Here is an 18,478-nt window from a genome sequence, read left to right as displayed (position 1 = left end):
TGTTTACAGTAGCTGGCCAGTGTGGCACTACTGTTTACAGTAGCTGGCCAGTGTGGCACTACTGTTTACAGTAGCTGGCCAGTGTGGCACTACTGTTTACAGTAGCTGGCCAGTGTGGCACTACTGTTTACAGTAGCTGGCCAGTGTGGCACTACTGTTTACAGTAGCTGGCCAGTGTGGCACTACTGTTTACAGTAGCTGGCCAGTGTGCACTACTGTTTACAGTAGCTGGCCAGTGTGGCACTACTGTTTACAGTAGCTGGCCAGTGTGGCACTACTGTTTACAGTAGCTGGCCAGTGTGGCACTACTGTTTACAGTAGCTGGCCAGTGTGGCACTACTGTTTACAGTAGCTGGCCAGTGTGGCACTACTGTTTACAGTAGCTGGCCAGTGTGGCACTACTGTTTACAGTAGCTGGCCAGTGTGGCACTACTGTTTACAGTAGCTGGCCAGTGTGGCACTACTGTTTACAGTAGCTGGCCAGTGTGGCACTACTGTTTACAGTAGCTGGCCAGTGTGGCACTACTGTTTACAGTAGCTGGCCAGTGTGGCACTACTGTTTACAGTAGCTGGCCAGTGTGGCACTACTGTTTACAGTAGCTGGCCAGTGTGGCACTACTGTTTACAGTAGCTGGCCAGTGTGGCACTACTGTTTACAGTAGCTGGCCAGTGTGGCACTACTGTTTACAGTAGCTGGCCAGTGTGGCACTACTGTTTACAGTAGCTGGCCAGTGTGGCACTACTGTTTACAGTAGCTGGCCAGTGTGGCACTACTGTTTACAGTAGCTGGCCAGTGTGGCACTACTGTTTACAGTAGCTGGCCAGTGTGGCACTACTGTTTACAGTAGCTGGCCAGTGTGGCACTACTGTTTACAGTAGCTGGCCAGTGTGGCACTACTGTTTACAGTAGCTGGCCAGTGTGGCACTACTGTTTACAGTAGCTGGCCAGTGTGGCACTACTGTTTACAGTAGCTGGCCAGTGTGGCACTACTGTTTACAGTAGCTGGCCAGTGTGGCACTACTGTTTACAGTAGCTGGCCAGTGTGGCACTACTGTTTACAGTAGCTGGCCAGTGTGGCACTACTGTTTACAGTAGCTGGCCAGTGTGGCACTACTGTTTACAGTAGCTGGCCAGTGTGGCACTACTGTTTACAGTAGCTGGCCAGTGTGGCACTACTGTTTACAGTAGCTGGCCAGTGTGGCACTACTGTTTACAGTAGCTGGCCAGTGTGGCACTACTGTTTACAGTAGCTGGCCAGTGTGGCACTACTGTTTACAGTAGCTGGCCAGTGTGGCACTACTGTTTACAGTAGCTGGCCAGTGTGGCACTACTGTTTACAGTAGCTGGCCAGTGTGGCACTACTGTTTACAGTAGCTGGCCAGTGTGGCACTACTGTTTACAGTAGCTGGCCAGTGTGGCACTACTGTTTACAGTAGCTGGCCAGTGTGGCACTACTGTTTACAGTAGCTGGCCAGTGTGGCACTACTGTTTACAGTAGCTGGCCAGTGTGGCACTACTGTTTACAGTAGCTGGCCAGTGTGGCACTACTGTTTACAGTAGCTGGCCAGTGTGGCACTACTGTTTACAGTAGCTGGCCAGTGTGGCACTACTGTTTACAGTAGCTGGCCAGTGTGGCACTACTGTTTACAGTAGCTGGCCAGTGTGGCACTACTGTTTACAGTAGCTGGCCAGTGTGGCACTACTGTTTACAGTAGCTGGCCAGTGTGGCACTACTGTTTACAGTAGCTGGCCAGTGTGGCACTACTGTTTACAGTAGCTGGCCAGTGTGGCACTACTGTTTACAGTAGCTGGCCAGTGTGGCACTACTGTTTCCAGTAGCTGGCCAGTGTGGCACTACTGTTTACAGTAGCTGGGCAGTGTGGCACTACAGTTTCCAGTAGCTGGCCAGTGTGGCACTACAGTTTCCAGTAGCTGGCCAGTGTAGCACTGTTTCCAGTAGCTGGCCAGTGTGGCACTACAGTTTCCAGTAGCTGGGCAGTGTGGCACTACAGTTTCCAGTAGCTGGGCAGTGTGGCACTACAGTTTCCAGTAGCTGGGCAGTGTAGCACTGTTTCCAGTAGCTGGCCAGTGTGGCACTACAGTTTCCAGTAGCTGGGCAGTGTAGCACTGTTTCCAGTAGCTGGGCAGTGTAGCACTGTTTCCAGTAGCTGGGCAGTGTGGCACTACTGTTTCCAGTAGCTGGCCAGTGTGGCACTACTGTTTCCAGTAGCTGGGCAGTGTAGCACTACTGTTTCCAGTAGCTGGGCAGTGTGGCACTACTGTTTCCAGTAGCTGGGCAGTGTGGCACTACTGTTTCCAGTAGCTGGGCAGTGTGGCACTACTGTTTCCAGTAGCTGGGCAGTGTGGCACTACTGTTTCCAGTAGCTGGGCAGTGTGGCACTACTGTTTCCAGTAGCTGGGCAGTGTGGCACTACTGTTTCCAGTAGCTGGGCAGTGTGGCACTACTGTTTCCAGTAGCTGGGCAGTGTGGCACTACTGTTTCCAGTAGCTGGGCAGTGTGGCACTACTGTTTCCAGTAGCTGGGCAGTGTGGCACTACTGTTTCCAGTAGCTGGGCAGTGTGGCACTACTGTTTCCAGTAGCTGGGCAGTGTGGCACTACTGTTTCCAGTAGCTGGGCAGTGTGGCACTACTGTTTCCAGTAGCTGGGCAGTGTGGCACTACTGTTTCCAGTAGCTGGGCAGTGTGGCACTACTGTTTCCAGTAGCTGGGCAGTGTGGCACTACTGTTTCCAGTAGCTGGGCAGTGTGGCACTACTGTTTCCAGTAGCTGGGCAGTGTGGCACTACTGTTTCCAGTAGCTGGGCAGTGTGGCACTACTGTTTCCAGTAGCTGGGCAGTGTGGCACTACTGTTTCCAGTAGCTGGGCAGTGTGCAGTGTGGCACTACTGTTTCCAGTAGCTGTGGCACTACTGTTTCCAGTAGCTGGCAGTGTGGCACTACTGTTTCCAGTAGCTGGGCAGTGTGGCACTACTGTTTCCAGTAGCTGGGCAGTGTGGCACTACTGTTTCCAGTAGCTGGGCAGTGTGGCACTACTGTTTCCAGTAGCTGGGCAGTGTGGCACTACTGTTTCCAGTAGCTGGGCAGTGTGGCACTACTGTTTCCAGTAGCTGGGCAGTGTGGCACTACTGTTTCCAGTAGCTGGGCAGTGTGGCACTACTGTTTCCAGTAGCTGGGCAGTGTGGCACTACTGTTTCCAGTAGCTGGTGTGGCAGTGTGGCACTACTGCTAGGGGCAGTGTGGCACTACTGTTTCCAGTAGCTGGGCAGTGTGGCACTACTGTTTCCAGTAGCTGGGCAGTGTGGCACTACTGTTTCCAGTAGCTGGGCAGTGTGGCACTACTGTTTCCAGTAGCTGGGCAGTGTGGCACTACTGTTTCCAGTAGCTGGGCAGTGTGGCACTACTGTTTCCAGTAGCTGGGCAGTGTGGCACTACTGTTTCCAGTAGCTGGGCAGTGTGGCACTACTGTTTCCAGTAGCTGGGCAGTGTGGCACTACTGTTTCCAGTAGCTGGGCAGTGTGGCACTACTGTTTCCAGTAGCTGGGCAGTGTGGCACTACTGTTTCCAGTAGCTGGGCAGTGTGGCACTACTGTTTCCAGTAGCTGGGCAGTGTGGCACTACTGTTTCCAGTAGCTGGGCAGTGTGGCACTACTGTTTCCAGTAGCTGGGCAGTGTGGCACTACTGTTTCCAGTCCAGTAGCTGGGCAGTGTGGCACTACTGTTTCCAGTAGCTGGGCAGTGTGGCACTACTGTTTCCAGTAGCTGGGCAGTGTGGCACTACTGTTTCCAGTAGCTGGGCAGTGTGGCACTACTGTTTCCAGTAGCTGGGCAGTGTGGCACTACTGTTTCCAGTAGCTGGGCAGTGTGGCACTACTGTTTCCAGTAGCTGGGCAGTGTGGCACTACTGTTTCCAGTAGCTGGGCAGTGTGGCACTACTGTTTCCAGTAGCTGGGCAGTGTGGCACTACTGTTTCCAGTAGCTGGGCAGTGTGGCACTACTGTTTCCGTTAGCTGGGCAGTGTGGCACTACTGTTTCCGTTAGCTGGGCAGTGTGGCACTACTGTTTCCGTTAGCTGGGCAGTGTGGCACTACTGTTTCCGTTAGCTGGGCAGTGTGGCACTACTGTTTCCGTTAGCTGGGCAGTGTGGCACTACTGTTTCCGTTAGCTGGGCAGTGTGGCACTACTGTTTCCGTTAGCTGGGCAGTGTGGCACTACTGTTTCCGTTAGCTGGGCAGTGTGGCACTACTGTTTCCGTAGCTGGGCAGTGTGGCACTACTGTTTCCGTTAGCTGGGCAGTGTGGCACTACTGTTTCACGTTAGCTGGGCAGTGTGGCACTACTGTTTCCGTTAGCTGGGCAGTGTGGCACTACTGTTTCCGTTAGCTGGGCAGTGTGGCACTACTGTTTCCGTTAGCTGGGCAGTGTGGCACTACTGTTTCCGTTAGCTGGGCAGTGTGGCACTACTGTTTCCGTTAGCTGGGCAGTGTGGCACTACTGTTTCCGTTAGCTGGGCAGTGTGGCACTACTGTTTCCGTTAGCTGGGCAGTGTGGCACTACTGTTTCCGTTAGCTGGGCAGTGTGGCACTACTGTTTCCGTTAGCTGGGCAGTGTGGCACTACTGTTTCCGTTAGCTGGGCAGTGTGGCACTACTGTTTCCGTTAGCTGGGCAGTGTGGCACTACTGTTTCCGTTAGCTGGGCAGTGTGGCACTACAGTTTCCAGTAGCTGGGCAGTGTAGCACTGTTTCCAGTAGCTGGGCAGTGTGGCACTACTGTTTCCAGTAGCTGGGCAGTGTGGCACTACTGTTTCCAGTAGCTGGGCAGTGTGGCACTGTTTCCAGTAGCTGGGCAGTGTGGCACTGTTTCCAGTAGCTGGCCAGTGTGGCACTGTTTCCAGTAGCTGGGCAGTGTGGCACTGTTTACAGTAGCTGGGCAGTGTGGCACTGTTTCCAGTAGCTGGGCAGTGTGGCACTGTTTCCAGTAGCTGGGCAGTGTGGCACTGTTTCCAGTAGCTGGGCAGTGTGGCACTGTTTCCAGTAGCTGGCCAGTGTGGCACTGTTTCCAGTAGCTGGCCAGTGTGGCACTGTTTCCAGTAGCTGGGCAGTGTGGCACTGTTTCCAGTAGCTGGGCAGTGTGGCACTGTTTCCAGTAGCTGGCCAGTGTGGCACTGTTTCCAGTAGCTGGCCAGTGTGGCACTGTTTCCAGTAGCTGGCCAGTGTGGCACTGTTTCCAGTAGCTGGCCAGTGTGGCACTGTTTCCAGTAGCTGGCCAGTGTGGCACTGTTTCCAGTAGCTGGGCAGTGTGGAGCAGCAGTAGCTGGTCTTTTTAAACGAGGATGTAATTTAAGGCCTATATTACAAAGCGTTCTCTCCTCCCCACCACGATTACAATGCTGATTTGATGTCCTGATACAGTTGTTCCCTCTAAACTGTGCTCATTCGCAGTAGCCCCAAGACTTCCACGCAGCCGTGATATCAGCCTACAGAGAGAAGCACACGATTTAACTTTACTTCTAGAGCAGTGGTCACCAACCGGTCCATCACCAAGGCATCCCCTAGTCGATCACCAAACATTTGTGTAAAAAAACGCAACGATAAAACCTTGTGTTCCTATTTTGTTATTCACTCATCTCAGGTTGTTGACAGGAGGTGCACCTGATTCAGCTGTCCTGCACCGCCGGGTAGGCGAGCTGTTGGCAGGAGGTGCACCTGATTCAGCTGTCCTGCACCGCCGGGTAGGCTAGCTGTTGGCAGGAGGTGCACCTGATTCAGCTGTCCTGCACCGCCGGGTAGGCAAGCTGTTGGCAGGAGGTGCACCTGATTCAGCTGTCCTGCACCGCCGGGTAGGCTAGCTGTTGGCAGGAGGTGCACCTGATTCAGCTGTCCTGCACCGCCGGGTAGGCTAGCTGTTGGCAGGAGGTGCACCTGATTCAGCTGTCCTGCACCGCCGGGTAGGCAAGCTGTTGGCAGGAGGTGCACCTGATTCAGCTGTCCTGCACCGCCGGGTAGGCAAGCTGTTGGCAGGAGGTGCACCTGATTCAGCTGTCCTGCACCGCCGGGTAGGCAAGCTGTTGGCAGGAGGTGCACCTGATTCAGCTGTCCTGCACCGCTGGGTAGGCAAGCTGTTGGCAGGAGGTGCACCTGATTCAGCTGTCCTGCACCGGGTAGGCAAGCTGTTGGCAGGAGGTGCACCTGATTCAGCTGTCCTGCACCGCTGGGTAGGCGAGCTGTTGGCAGGAGGTGCACCTGATTCAGCTGTCCTGCACCGCCGGGTAGGCAAGCTGTTGGCAGGAGGTGCACCTGATTCAGCTGTCCTGCACCGCTGGGTAGGCGAGCTGTTGGCAGGAGGTGCACCTGATTCAGCTGTCCTGCACCGCCGGGTAGATCAACGGCTGTCATTTTGAACCATTTCATGTGTCTGCAGGTTCAAACTCTTCCTTCCCGGTGGACCCAGAGAGCAAATCAAGTGCACTATAGGCCTACCGCTGGCCAATCAGATGGCTCAGCTTACCGTTCAGTAACATATATTAGCAGGTGTAAATGAAAGCTACAGTGGATACTGTGAGATGTTAAACGTTTTAAACCCACGACTAGAGCGAGACTGTCAACCAATACAACAAAGAGATTCTGTTTTTATGAGTGACTTCATGTTTTAGTTCTTATTCAGAACTGTCAACACTTTGTAGTCAACTCTTTTATAAGCCATAAAATGTGTTCACCCTACTTCCACTCACGCTACAACAGCCTGGCTGATCTATAGGGGCCTGGCTGATCTATAGGGGCCTGGCTGATCTATAGGGGCCTGGCTGATCTATAGGGGCCTGGCTGATCTATAGGGGCCTGGCTGATCTATAGGGGCCTGGCTGATCTATAGGGGCCTGGCTGATCTATAGGGGCCTGGCTGATCTATAGAATGTGTGTTCACCCTACTTCCACTCACGCTACAACAAGCACTGCAGCAGTAATGAACCAGTGTCTCTATAGGCTTGTGTTGTTGTTATTATTAGCGGCTTGGGTCTTTTTTTAAATCAAGGAATATTTCATTTTCTCTGTTCGTAGGAGTAACAACATGAATTTGTGCATGAGGCTGACATAATGCGGTGCGACTCGAGTTTCACCATCAGCTGGAAGACGGTGTCCCTTTTTGGTCAGAGTCAGTGGAGGAAAGGGAGAGATGAGGGACGTTGAGAGATGGGCCCTCAGTCTGCTGCTCTCTCCCTCCTCTGAGACTGGCCCTCAGTCTGCTGCTCTCTCCCTCTGCTGAGACGGACCCTCAGTCTGCTGCTCTCTCCCTCTGCTGAGACGGACCCTCAGTCTGCTGCTCTCTCCCTCTGCTGAGACTGACCCCCAGTCTGCTGCTCTCCCTCTGCTGAGACTGACCCTCAGTCTGCTGCTCTCTCCCTCTGCTGAGACTGACCCTCAGTCTGCTGCTCTCTCCCTCTGCTGAGACAGACCCTCAGTCTGCTGCTCTCTCCCTCCGCTGAGACGGGCCCTCAGTCTGCTGCTCTCTCCCTCCGCTGAGACGGGCCCTCAGTCTGCTGCTCTCTCCCTCCGCTGAGACGGGCCCTCAGTCTGCTGCTCTCTCCTCTGCTGAGACTGACCCTCAGTCTGCTGCTCTCTCCCTCTGCTGAGACTGACCCTCAGTCTGCTGCTCTCTCCCTCTGCTGAGACGGGCCCTCAGTCTGCTGCTCTCTCCTTCCGCTGAGACGGACCCTCAGTCTGCTGCTCTCCCTCCGCTGAGACGGGCCCTCAGTCTGCTACTCTCTCCCTCCGCTGAGACTGACCCGCAGTCTGCTGCTACTCTCTCCCTCCGCTGAGACTGGCCCTCAGTCTGCTGCTCTCTCCCTCTGCTGAGACTGGCCCTCAGTCTGCTGCTCTCTCCCTCCACTGAGACTGTCCCTCAGTCTGCTACTCTCTCCCTCTGCTAAGACTGACCCTCAGTCTGCTGCTCTCTCCCTCTGCTGAGACTGACCCTCAGTCTGCTACTCTCTCCCTCCGCTGAGACTGACCCGCAGTCTGCTGCTACTCTCTCCCTCCGCTGAGACTGGCCCTCAGTCTGCTACTCTCTCCCTCCGCTGAGACTGACCCTCAGTCTGCTACTCTCTCCCTCGGCTGAGACGGACCCTCAGTCTGCTGCTCTCTCCCTCTGCTGAGACTGACCCTCAGTCTGCTGCTCTCTCCCTCAGTCTGCTGCTCTCTCCCTCCGCTGAGACTGACCCTCAGTCTGCTACTCTCTCCCTCTGCTGAGACTAACACTCAGTCTGCTACTCTCTCCCTCTGCTGAGACTGACCCTCAGTCTGCTGCTCTCTCCCTCTGCTGAGACTAACCCTCAGTCTGCTACTCTCTCCCTCTGCTGAGACTGACCCTCAGTCTGCTACTCTCTCCCTCCGCTGAGACTGACCCTCAGTCTGCTACTCTCTCCCTCTGCTGAGACTGACCCTCAGTCTGCTGCTCTCTCCCTCCTCTGAGACTGACCCTCAGTCTGCTGCTCTCTCCCTCTACTGAGACTGACCCTCAGTCTGCTGCTCTCTCCCTCTGCTGAGACTGACCCTCAGTCTGCTGCTCTCTCCCTCCTCTGAGACTGACCCTCAGTCTGCTGCTCTCTCCCTCTGCTGAGACTGACCCTCAGTCTGCTGCTCTCTCCCTCTGCTGAGACTGACCCTCAGTCTGCTGCTCTCTCCCTCTGCTGAGACTGACCCTCAGTCTGCTGCTCTCTCCCTCTGCTGAGACTGACCCTCAGTCTGCTGCTCTCTCCCTCTGCTGAGACTGACCCTCAGTCTGCTGCTCTCTCCCTCTGCTGAGACTGACCCTCAGTCTGCTGCTCTCTCCCTCTTTTAAATTTTTATTTTATTTTTTTAATGGCCCGAACAACAATGCAAAGCCAATATGCGGAGATAATGCATTGAGCCTATAGCTTACTGCACAAACCTCATTGATCCATAGCTGTTTTTATTGGTTCATGTTGCGTAGGCTTACGTTTTATTTAAGTCATGTAAAAAAAAAACGAATCTGAGCGGTAAAAATGATCTTTGACTCAGAAGAGGTTGGTCACCATTGTTCTAGAGTTTTCCCTGTTAACACTATCATCATTTCCCTTTACTGTGGCAACACAATATAACACACTTTCAGTGGAACAAAAACAAACTATGCAAAAGATTGTGTTGTCGGCAGAACACATTGGAGTAGGATTCTATCCCATTGACACGCACTACTCAGCTCTACTCTACACAGATCGGTGCGCCATAACCAATCAGAGCTGCAGTTGGCCTCTATGCAAATAGACCATTGCCATATATGGATCTGTGCCATTTACTTTGAACTGGACTGTGTTTACAGCATGAGCGGTCGTGACTAGATGAACTGGACTGTTTACAGCATGAGCGGTCGTGACTAGATGAACTGGACTGTGTTTACAGCATGAGCGGTCGTGACTAGATGAACTGGACTGTGTTTACAGCATGAGCGGTCGTGACGAGATGAACTGGACTGTGTTTACAGCATGAGCAGTCGTGACGAGATGAACTGGACTGTGTTTACAGCATGAGCGGTCGTGAGTAGATGAACTGGACTGTGTTTACAACATGAGCGGCCGTGACTAGATGAACTGGACTGTGTTTACAGCATGAGCGGCCGTGACTAGATGTGCTTGTTTTGAGCGAGACCTGAGTGTAGCCACGTGTGTACGTTGTTCATATCCTTTGCTAGTTAGTGAGTTATTAGCCCAGTTATAAATAATTTGTAGTCAGCAAAAGGGGAGAGATTGTTTCCTACAAGAGCACAAAACATTTCCAGACATCTTTGAAAAGTGAGTCAGATAAAGAGCTTTGTATTTTGAGACAGGCTTGAATAAGCTAAATAGCCAATAGGCAGAGGGGAGCATAATTTGTCTGATTCTCTGTAATAATGGTATGGGAGGAATAATGCATTTAATTTTGTAAAGTGGTTTCTTACATCAAACAACACAACATTTTCAGCCACCTCCTTGTCTGAAGGACAAGTGGATGAACAGATGAATGTGAAGCCCTGCATGTTTTCTTCTCCAAAAGTCTCATGGATTGTAGTCCTACATTAAACACCACACATTGGCTGCTACTGTAGGCTGAATGACAGAACAGCTGTTTCCATGGTAACATGTTATGGGATACATTCATTCATTGTTTTTGATTGCAGGCCACTCTGGTAGGCCTACATTATGATCAAATAGCCACAGTAGTCTACATGGCCACTGTTAAACCTGTAACTTAAAGCAGGTACAGCCTCAGTGTTCACAGTAAACCTGTAGCAGGTACAGCCTCAGTGTTCACAGTAAACCTGTAGCAGGTACAGCCTCAGTGTTCACAGTAAACCTGTAGCAGGTACAGCCTCAGTGTTCACAGTAAAACTATAACTTAAAGCAGGTACAGCCTCAGTGTTCACAGTAAAACTGTAACTTAAAGCAGGTACAGCCTCAGTGTTCACAGTACAACTGTAACTTCAAGCAGGTACAGCCTCAGTGTTCACAGTAAAACTGTAATTTAAAGTGGGTACAGCCTGAGTGTTCACAGTAAAACTGTAACTTAAAGTAGGTACAGCCTCAGTGTTTACAGTAAAACTGTAACTTAGTGGGTACAGCCTCAGTGTTCACAGTAAAACTGTTAACTTAAAGCAGGTACAGCCTCAGTGTTCACAGTAAAACTGTAACTTAAAGCAGGTACAGCCTCAGTGTTCACAGTAAAACTGTAACTTAAAGCAGGTACAGCCTCAGTGTTCACAGTAAAACTGTAACTTAAAGCAGGTACAGCCTCAGTGTTCACAGTAAAACTGTAACTTAAAGTAGGTACAGCCTCAGTGTTCACAGTAAAACTGTAACTTAAAGCAGGTACAGCCTCAGTGTTCACAGTAAAACTGTAACTTAAAGCAGGTACAGCCTCAGTGTTCACAGTAAAACTGTAACTTAAAGTAGGTACAGCCTCAGTGTTCACAGTAAAACTGTAACTTAAAGCAGGTACAGCCTCAGTGTTCACAGTAAACCTGTAGCAGGTACAGCCTCAGTGTTCACAGTAAAACTGTAACTTCAAGCAGGTACAGCCTCCATGTTCACAGTAAAACTGTAACTTAAAGCAGGTACAGCCTCAGTGTTCACAGTAAAACTGTAACTTAGTGGGTACAGCCTCAGTGTTCACTGAAAGTTCGCTGGAAGTTGCACATAATTTTAACAACGTTCAAGTTCGCGCTCAGCAGACCTGAAATTTGCTCAGTGATTTAAGAGATTAGAGGGAACATTGGGCAGGACCAAATCGGAGAGATGGAGCCAACCCATGTAATACTTTGTAGGTTAGCAGTAAAACCTTCATCAGCCCTGGCCTTGACAGGAAGGCCCTGGAGTAATATGATCACATGGTTTTGGTGGGTTCTTGTCAAGATTTCTAGCGGCTGTATGTAGCAGGGGCTGAATTCTATTTGGTGCTTTATCCGGGAAGCCGGACAAGGATGTCCCTGTGGCGGGCCACTCCCTGTGACGGGCCACTCCCTGTGGCGGGCCACTCCCTGTGGCGGGCCACTCCCTGTGGCGGACCACTCCCTGTGACGGGCCACTCCCTGTGGCGGGCCACTCCCTGTGGCGGGCCACTTCCTGTGGCGTGCCGGACGCACGCTGAGTTCAGACGCCAGTTGTACAGTGGTTCCTCCCACACATTGGTGCGGCTGGCTTCCGGTTTCAGCGAGCAGTTTGTCAAGAAGCAGTGCGTTGTGTTTCGGAGGATGCAAGGCTCTCGGCCTTCGCCCTTCCCGAGTCCGTATGGGAGTTTCAGCGATGGGACAAGACTGTAACTACCAATCACGATAAAGGTGTGATTAAAAATAAAACGAAGGTAATTGAGGCCTAGTAGACCCATACTGCCAAAAACCTAAATAGGTAAAGGGAAAGAGAACATGGGAACAAAGGGGTGTGTCCAGGAAAGGCTCCATAAAGCTTTTAAATACCTATGATAACCATAATAATAGAAAAAGAAAATGATTTCAACCATAATTCATAATGCAATATTTATAGTTCTATTCAATGATAACATATTTCTAAATGGAACAAAACAATAAATATAGCACAAATAAAGAAAATTTGAATTTGGCTCCAACACTAATCTTGATCGACACATGGAAACAAGGGGGGGAGGGGGTTCTCCAATCTGACGGACCAAAGGCTACCGACATATAGAATCGGAGAACCGACTCGGAGCATGGAATGTGTGTTTTAGAAAGGTCTGCGAGAATAATCGAGGCCATTAATTCCGGATGAAATGTTTGGAGTGGGAAGTAATGACACAGGTCGTGAACCTGGTGAAGTCCCTACTGATAGATCATCGGAAAAGGTTCGAATCAAGTGGCCACCTGCCTGCAAGACAATAGTGTGGCAACAGTTTGACGAGAATACAGACAAGGTGCTGGAAGCAACAGCAGAGGGAGACGCAGACAGGAGGATACAAACTGACAACTATCTTCGTCAGCCAAGCAGCGAAAGGTTTTGGCGCAGTGGAGCAGAGTCTTGCGAGAACACTGTATACCATGAACTGCAATAATCCACAAGATCAGGCACAGAAGGTCCTCAAGAAACAGGACAAGGATGCCAGTGAGGAGCCAGTGCCAGTGAGGAGCAACGACCACCCAGAACTACATACAGGGGGTACCGGTACAGAGTCAATGTGGAGGCTATATACAGGGTGTTACGGTACAGAGTCAATGTGGAGGCTATATACAGGGGGCACTGGTACAGAGTCAATGTGGAGGCTATATACAGGGGGTACTGGTACAGATTCAATGTGGAGGCTATATACAGGGTGTTACGGTACAGAGTCAATATGGAGGCTATATACAGGGTGGTACCGGTACAGAGTCAATGTGGAGGCTATATACAGGGTGTTACGGTACAGAGTCAATGTGGAGGCTATATACAGGGGGTACCGGTACAGAGTCAATGTGGAGGCTATATACAGGGTGTTACGGTACAGAGTCAATGTGGAGGCTATATACAGGGTGTTACGGTACAGAGTCAATGTGGAGGCTATATACAGGGTGGTACCGGTACAGAGTCAATGTGCGGGGGCACTGGTTAGTCAAGGTAACAAGTCTTCTGACGCTGAGTGCTGGGGCCCCGGAACCAAACCTGGAAGTGCTCTGGCTTGACCTTGCCTACGGGTCGATCCCTCACAAGCTGTTGCAGACTACAATGACAAAACACCATGTCCCAGACAAAGTGGCAGACCTCATCAGGGTCAGTAACATCAGAGTTGCAGAGGAGGTGGGAATTATCCCAGGCTGCACCATCCCTGTGATCCTGTTTTTCCCTGGCGATTTAAAATGATTATGAAGTCTGCTGAAGCTGATTGCCGGGGCCCCGAACCAAGTCTCGGGCAGTGACAACCACCAATCGGAGCCTTTATGGACAACCTGACAATCACCACAGAGTCAGTGTCAGGAAGCAGGTGAATTCTGCAAGGGTTGGAGAAGCTGATTGAATGGGCGAGAATGAGCTTGAAGCCAACAAAATCAGGGTTGATGGTTTTGAAGAAGGGCAAGGTCGTAGACCGATTCCACTTCGCAGGGACACTGATCCCCACCGTCTCGGTTAAGCCAGTTAAGAGCCTTGGCCAGGTGTTTAACAGCAGCCTGAAGGACACAACATAAATCCAAGCCAACTGTCAGGACCTGGAGAAGCTCGCTGAGAGAGGTTGACCGGTCAGAAATGCCCGGCAAGTTAAAAGCATGGATGTATCAGCATGGCATCCTCCCAAGAATACTCTGTCCTCTGCTCATCTACGAAGTCCCCATCTCCACTGTCAAGAACTTTGAGAGGAAGGTCTGTGGAAGAGGAGAGGTCCAGCAGAGCAGTGGGACGGCAAGGTGTCTGGACGAGGCCGCAGCAGGAGGTGGACAGGAAAGTCTTGTAGACCCTTGGCAGGCAGAACCACACCGCATTAAGTTCTTGATCCAGGGGGTGCATGATGTCCTACCCAGCTCATCAAACCTGTTCTGCAGGGGGCTAAGTGGAAACTCCTGCATGCCCGCTGTGCTCCAAGAGAGGGACCTTGGAGCTCATCGTAAGCTGCTGTCCTGAAGCTCTGAGGCCGTTATCGCTGGCGCCATGTCCAGGTTCTCAAGCCCGTCACAGAAGCAATCTGCAACAGTCAGAGAGCTCGGCCCAACTGTCAGAATTTCACTTTGGTTCGAGCTGGAACGCAGCCAGGCTCAAAATCCAAACCACCAGCAGGGGTCCTAGCTACTGCTCAGGACTGGCAGCTGACCGCAGACCTTTTCACCTTTTTATATATTGCTCTCTGTTTGAGGCTCTGGCCTAAATTAGTGCTTTAATTAAAGGTGCCATTTGGGATGCAGACCTCCTGTCTGGGCTCAGGCTCTCCTCAGGCAGCACCTGGTCTGTAAAACACCGGTGGATAATAATAGCCTATGAACTAACATCTGGAAAACTGGGATGTATTCACCCGGAAGCAAATGGGCTAGGTTACAGCGAAGGTTATTCCCATAGCAACTGTGGCCTGTAAAACAGTAAGGGCCAGTCCCAAATGGCATCCTATTCCCTACATAGTGCACTACTTTAGACCCAGAGCCCTATGGAACCCTATTCCCTACATAGTGCGCTACTTTTGACCAGGGCCCAATAGGGTGCCATTTGGGACACAGCCGTACTAATTATGCTGCTATTTACTTGTTTTCTGCTGCTAGGACCTGAGTCTGCCCAATGGGACGCCGGTGGAGACATCTAGTCCCGCCTCCTCATCTTCCCTCCTGAACCGGCTGCAGCTGGATGACGACCTGGATGGAGAGACACGTGACCTCTTTGTTACCGTCGAAGACCCGAAGAAACACGTCTCCACTATGGAGACCTACATCACCTACAAGGTCGCCACTAAGGTAGGTCCGCCGCCCAGGAGATGTGGAAAATATTACCTGTAATGTGGATGGAAGCATGGTATACTGAACAAAAATAAAAACACAACATGGAAAGTGTTGATCCCATGTTTCACGAGCTAAAAAAAAATATCCCCGAAATGTTCCATTACGCACATTTTGTGCACAAATTTGTTTACATCCCTGCTAATGAGCATTTCTCCTTTGCCAAGATAATCCGTCCACCTCACAGGTGTGGCATATCAAGAAGCCGATTAAACAGCATGATCATTACACAGGTGCGCCTTCTACTGGGGACAATAAAATGGCACTCTAAAATGTTTTTAGAGTGCCCTTACATTCAATGAGCATTCTTACAATTAGAATTCTGTGTTTTATATTGTCATCCAATAGACCAACTTAGTGAGGGAACTGTGTTATTTCCTTAACAAACAATTAAAGAGCAGCAAAAAATAACAATAGAGGGGCTATATACAGGGGGTACCGGCACAGAGTCAATGTGGAGGCTATATACAGGGGGTACCGGCACAGAGTCAATGTGGAGGCTATATACAGGGGGTACCGGTACAGAGTCAATGTGGAGGCTATATACAGGGGGTACCGACCGGTACAGAGTCAATGTGGAGGCTATATACAGGGGGTACCAGTACAGAGTCAATGTGGAGGCTATATACAGGGGGTACCGGTACAGAGTCGATGTGGAGGCTATATACAGGGAGTACCAGTACAGAGTCAATGTGGAGGCTATATACAGGGTATTACGGTACAGAGTCAATGTGGAGGCTATATACAGGGGGTACCGGTACAGAGTCAATGTGGAGGCTATATACAGGGGGTACCGGTACAGAGTCAATGTGGAGGCTATATACAGGGGGTACCGGTACAGAGTCAATGTGGAAGCTATATACAGGTGGTACCGGTACAGAGTCAATGTGGAGGCTCTATACAGGGGGTACAAATCTTTTCAGTCTCTTGAAGGGGAATAGGTTTTGTTGTGCCCTCTTCACGACTGTCTTGGTGTGCTTGGACCATGTTAGTTTGTTGGTGATGTGGACACCAAGGAACTTGAAGCTCTCAAACTGCTCCACTGCAGCCCCGTCGATGAGAATGGGAGCGTGCTCGGGTACTCTTTTTCCTGTAGTCCATCTCCTTTGTCTTGATCATCTCCTTTGTCTTGATCCCGTTGAGGAAGAGTTTGTTGTACGGTCAGGACTCTGACCTGACCTCCTCATCATTGTTGGTGATCAGGCCTTCCACTGTTTTCATCGGCAAACTTGATGATGGTGTTGGAGTTGTGCCTGGCCGTGCAGTCATGAGTGAACAGGGAGTACAGGAGGGGACTTAGCACGCGCCCCTGAGGGGCCCCCATGTTAAGGATCAGCGTGGCGGATGTGTTGTTACCTACCCTTACCACCAGGGGGCGGCCCGTCAGGAAGTCCAGGATCCAGTTGCAGAGGGAGGTGTTTAGTCCCAGGGTCCTTAGCTTCGTGATGAGCTTTGAAGACACTATGATGTTGAACGCTGAGCTGTAGTCAATGAAAGCATTCTCAGGTAGGTGTTCCTTTTATCCAGGTGCATTCTGGATTTCAATAGAGAGTGCGTCATCTGTGAATCTGTTGGGGCAGTATGCAAATTGAAGACGTCTAGGGTTTCTGGGATGTTGGTGTTTATGTCAGCCATGACCAGCCTTTCAAAGCACTTCATGGCTACAGATGTGAGTGCTACGGGTCGGTAGTCATTAAGGCAGGTTACCTTGGTTACCTTAGTGTTCTTGGGCACAGAGACTATGGTGGTCTGCTTAAAACATGCTGGTATTACAGACTCGGACAGGGAGAGGTTGAAAATGTCAGTTGCCAGCGCATGCTTTGAGTACACGTCCCGGTATTCCGTCTGGCCCTGCGGCCTTGTGAATGTTGACCTGTTTGAAAGTCTTCGGCTACGGAGAGCGTGATCACACAGTTGTCCGGGAACAGCTGATGCTCTCATATCACGATTTAACAGGATGTGTTTTGGACGGAAGGTTGTTGGAGCGCCGTAGTGATGCATCTCTCCAACAGCACCCAGGAGAGGAGCGCTGCGATTGGACAAGATCAATATTTACGCTTATTACAGGGCGGCATCACCTAAAAAGCCCATATGCCATTGGTTGAGAGAAATTGTCGTTGTTTCTTGGCAGTATTCTGTGAGGTTTTAGTCTTTTTGGATCAGGGTTAGGGTTTAGGTAACCCACTCTCTCTCTCTCCAGACAACGCGGGTGGAGTTTGACCTACCAGAGTACTCTGTCAGGAGGCGCTACCAGGACTTTGACTGGCTCAGAACCAAGCTGGAGGACACTCAGCCCACACATCTCATACCAGTAAGTTAACCCTGACCCCTAACCCTAGATTACACATGTCATACCAGTAAGTGAACCCTGACCCCTAACCCTAGACTACACATCTCATACCAGTAAGTTATGTACAAGCGTAACTGGTAGGATCTGAACCCCTGTTTCCCCACTCGGAAAACCAATGTCTTAACCAAGAGGAATGACTCCCTCCTCTCTCTTTCTCTTTCTCTTTCTCTCTCTTCTCTCTCTCTGCCCCCTATCTCTCTCTCTCTCTCTCTCTCTCTCTCTCTCTCTCTCTGCCCCCTCTCTCTCTCTCTCTCTCTCTCTCTCTCCCCTATCTCTCTCTCTCTCTCTCTCTCTCTCTCTCTCTCTCTCTCTCTCTCTGTCCCCTCTCTCTCTCTCTCTGCCCCCTATCTCTCTCTCTCTCTCTCTCTGTCCCCTATCTCTCTCTCTCTCTCTCTCTCTCTCTCGGCCCCCTCTCTCTCTCTTTCTCTCTCTCTCTCTCTCTCTCTCTCTCTCTCTGCCCCCTCTCTCTCTCTCTCTCTCTCTCTCTCTCTCTCTCTCTCTCTCTGTCCCCTATCTCTCTCTCTCTCTGTCCCTATCTCTTTCTCTCTGCCCCCTATCTCTCTCTGCCCCTATCTCTCTCTCTCTCCCCCCCTATCTATCTCTCTCTCTCTCTCTCTCTCTCTCTCTCTCTCTCTCTCTCTCTCTGCCCCCTATCTCTCTCTCTTCCCCCTCTCTCTCTCTTCCCCCTCCCTCTCTCTGCCCCCTCCAGCCCCTCCCTGAGAAGTTTGTGATGAAGGGGGTGGTGGACCGGTTCTCTGAGGAGTTTGTTGAGACGAGGAGGAAGGCTCTGGATAAGTTCCTGAAGAGAGTGGCTGACCATCCTGTCCTGTCGTTCAACGAACACTTCAATGCCTTCCTCTCTTCTAAGGTATAGGCGTGGGCAGTATACCGTATATACTCTATACCGATACAGATCTATACAGATTACCAGCACAGCATTGTATCTCCCTATAGCAGATTACCAGCACAGCATTTTATCTCCCTATAGCAGATTACCAGCACAGCATTTTATCTCCCTATAGCAAATGACCAGCACAGCATTTCACATTCATAAACAATGTCGTGGGCCGTTCTGAAACTACTCACTCGTCTAAGTTGTTAACCATTTGTTGACACTTTGTTCAGCCCTGTTACCCCATTGACTAGCTAGTTAATAACCTGGTAATTTG

General features: G+C 50.9%; 1 protein-coding gene and 1 long non-coding RNA gene across 4 annotated transcripts in view; one reads left to right on the top strand and one right to left on the bottom strand.

The window, feature by feature from the left end:
• The window catches only part of LOC118381341 (sorting nexin-30-like), a 48,940-nt gene extending 30,732 nt beyond the window's left edge, over positions 1–18,208 (top strand). Inside the window, exons 2-4 of the mRNA XM_052511872.1 lie at positions 14,729–14,917; positions 17,160–17,270; positions 18,019–18,208. Of these exons, the coding sequence (XP_052367832.1) occupies positions 14,729–14,917; positions 17,160–17,270; positions 18,019–18,183 (465 nt within the window). The 3' untranslated portion in view covers positions 18,184–18,208. The remainder of the gene's footprint in view (positions 1–14,728; positions 14,918–17,159; positions 17,271–18,018) is intronic.
• LOC127926491 (uncharacterized) lies at positions 5,279–7,472 on the bottom strand. 3 transcript variants are annotated; one of them, XR_008124255.1, is made up of 4 exons: positions 6,370–7,472; positions 6,262–6,315; positions 5,833–6,156; positions 5,279–5,778 (listed from the first exon to the last, which is right to left on the bottom strand). It is a non-coding gene; the product is annotated as an uncharacterized LOC127926491 (long non-coding RNA). The 3 variants fall into 3 exon arrangements; XR_008124253.1 differs by having other exon boundaries at positions 5,279–6,156; XR_008124254.1 differs by having other exon boundaries at positions 5,279–6,102.
• Positions 18,209–18,478: the final 270 nt, after the last annotated feature.

The sequence above is a fragment of the Oncorhynchus keta genome, unplaced genomic scaffold, assembly GCF_023373465.1.
Source record: "Oncorhynchus keta strain PuntledgeMale-10-30-2019 unplaced genomic scaffold, Oket_V2 Un_contig_7646_pilon_pilon, whole genome shotgun sequence".
NCBI classification, from domain to species: Eukaryota; Metazoa; Chordata; class Actinopteri; order Salmoniformes; family Salmonidae; genus Oncorhynchus; species Oncorhynchus keta.
Note: the sequence above shows the minus strand (reverse complement) of the source record. Positions and strands in the feature narration are given on the sequence as shown.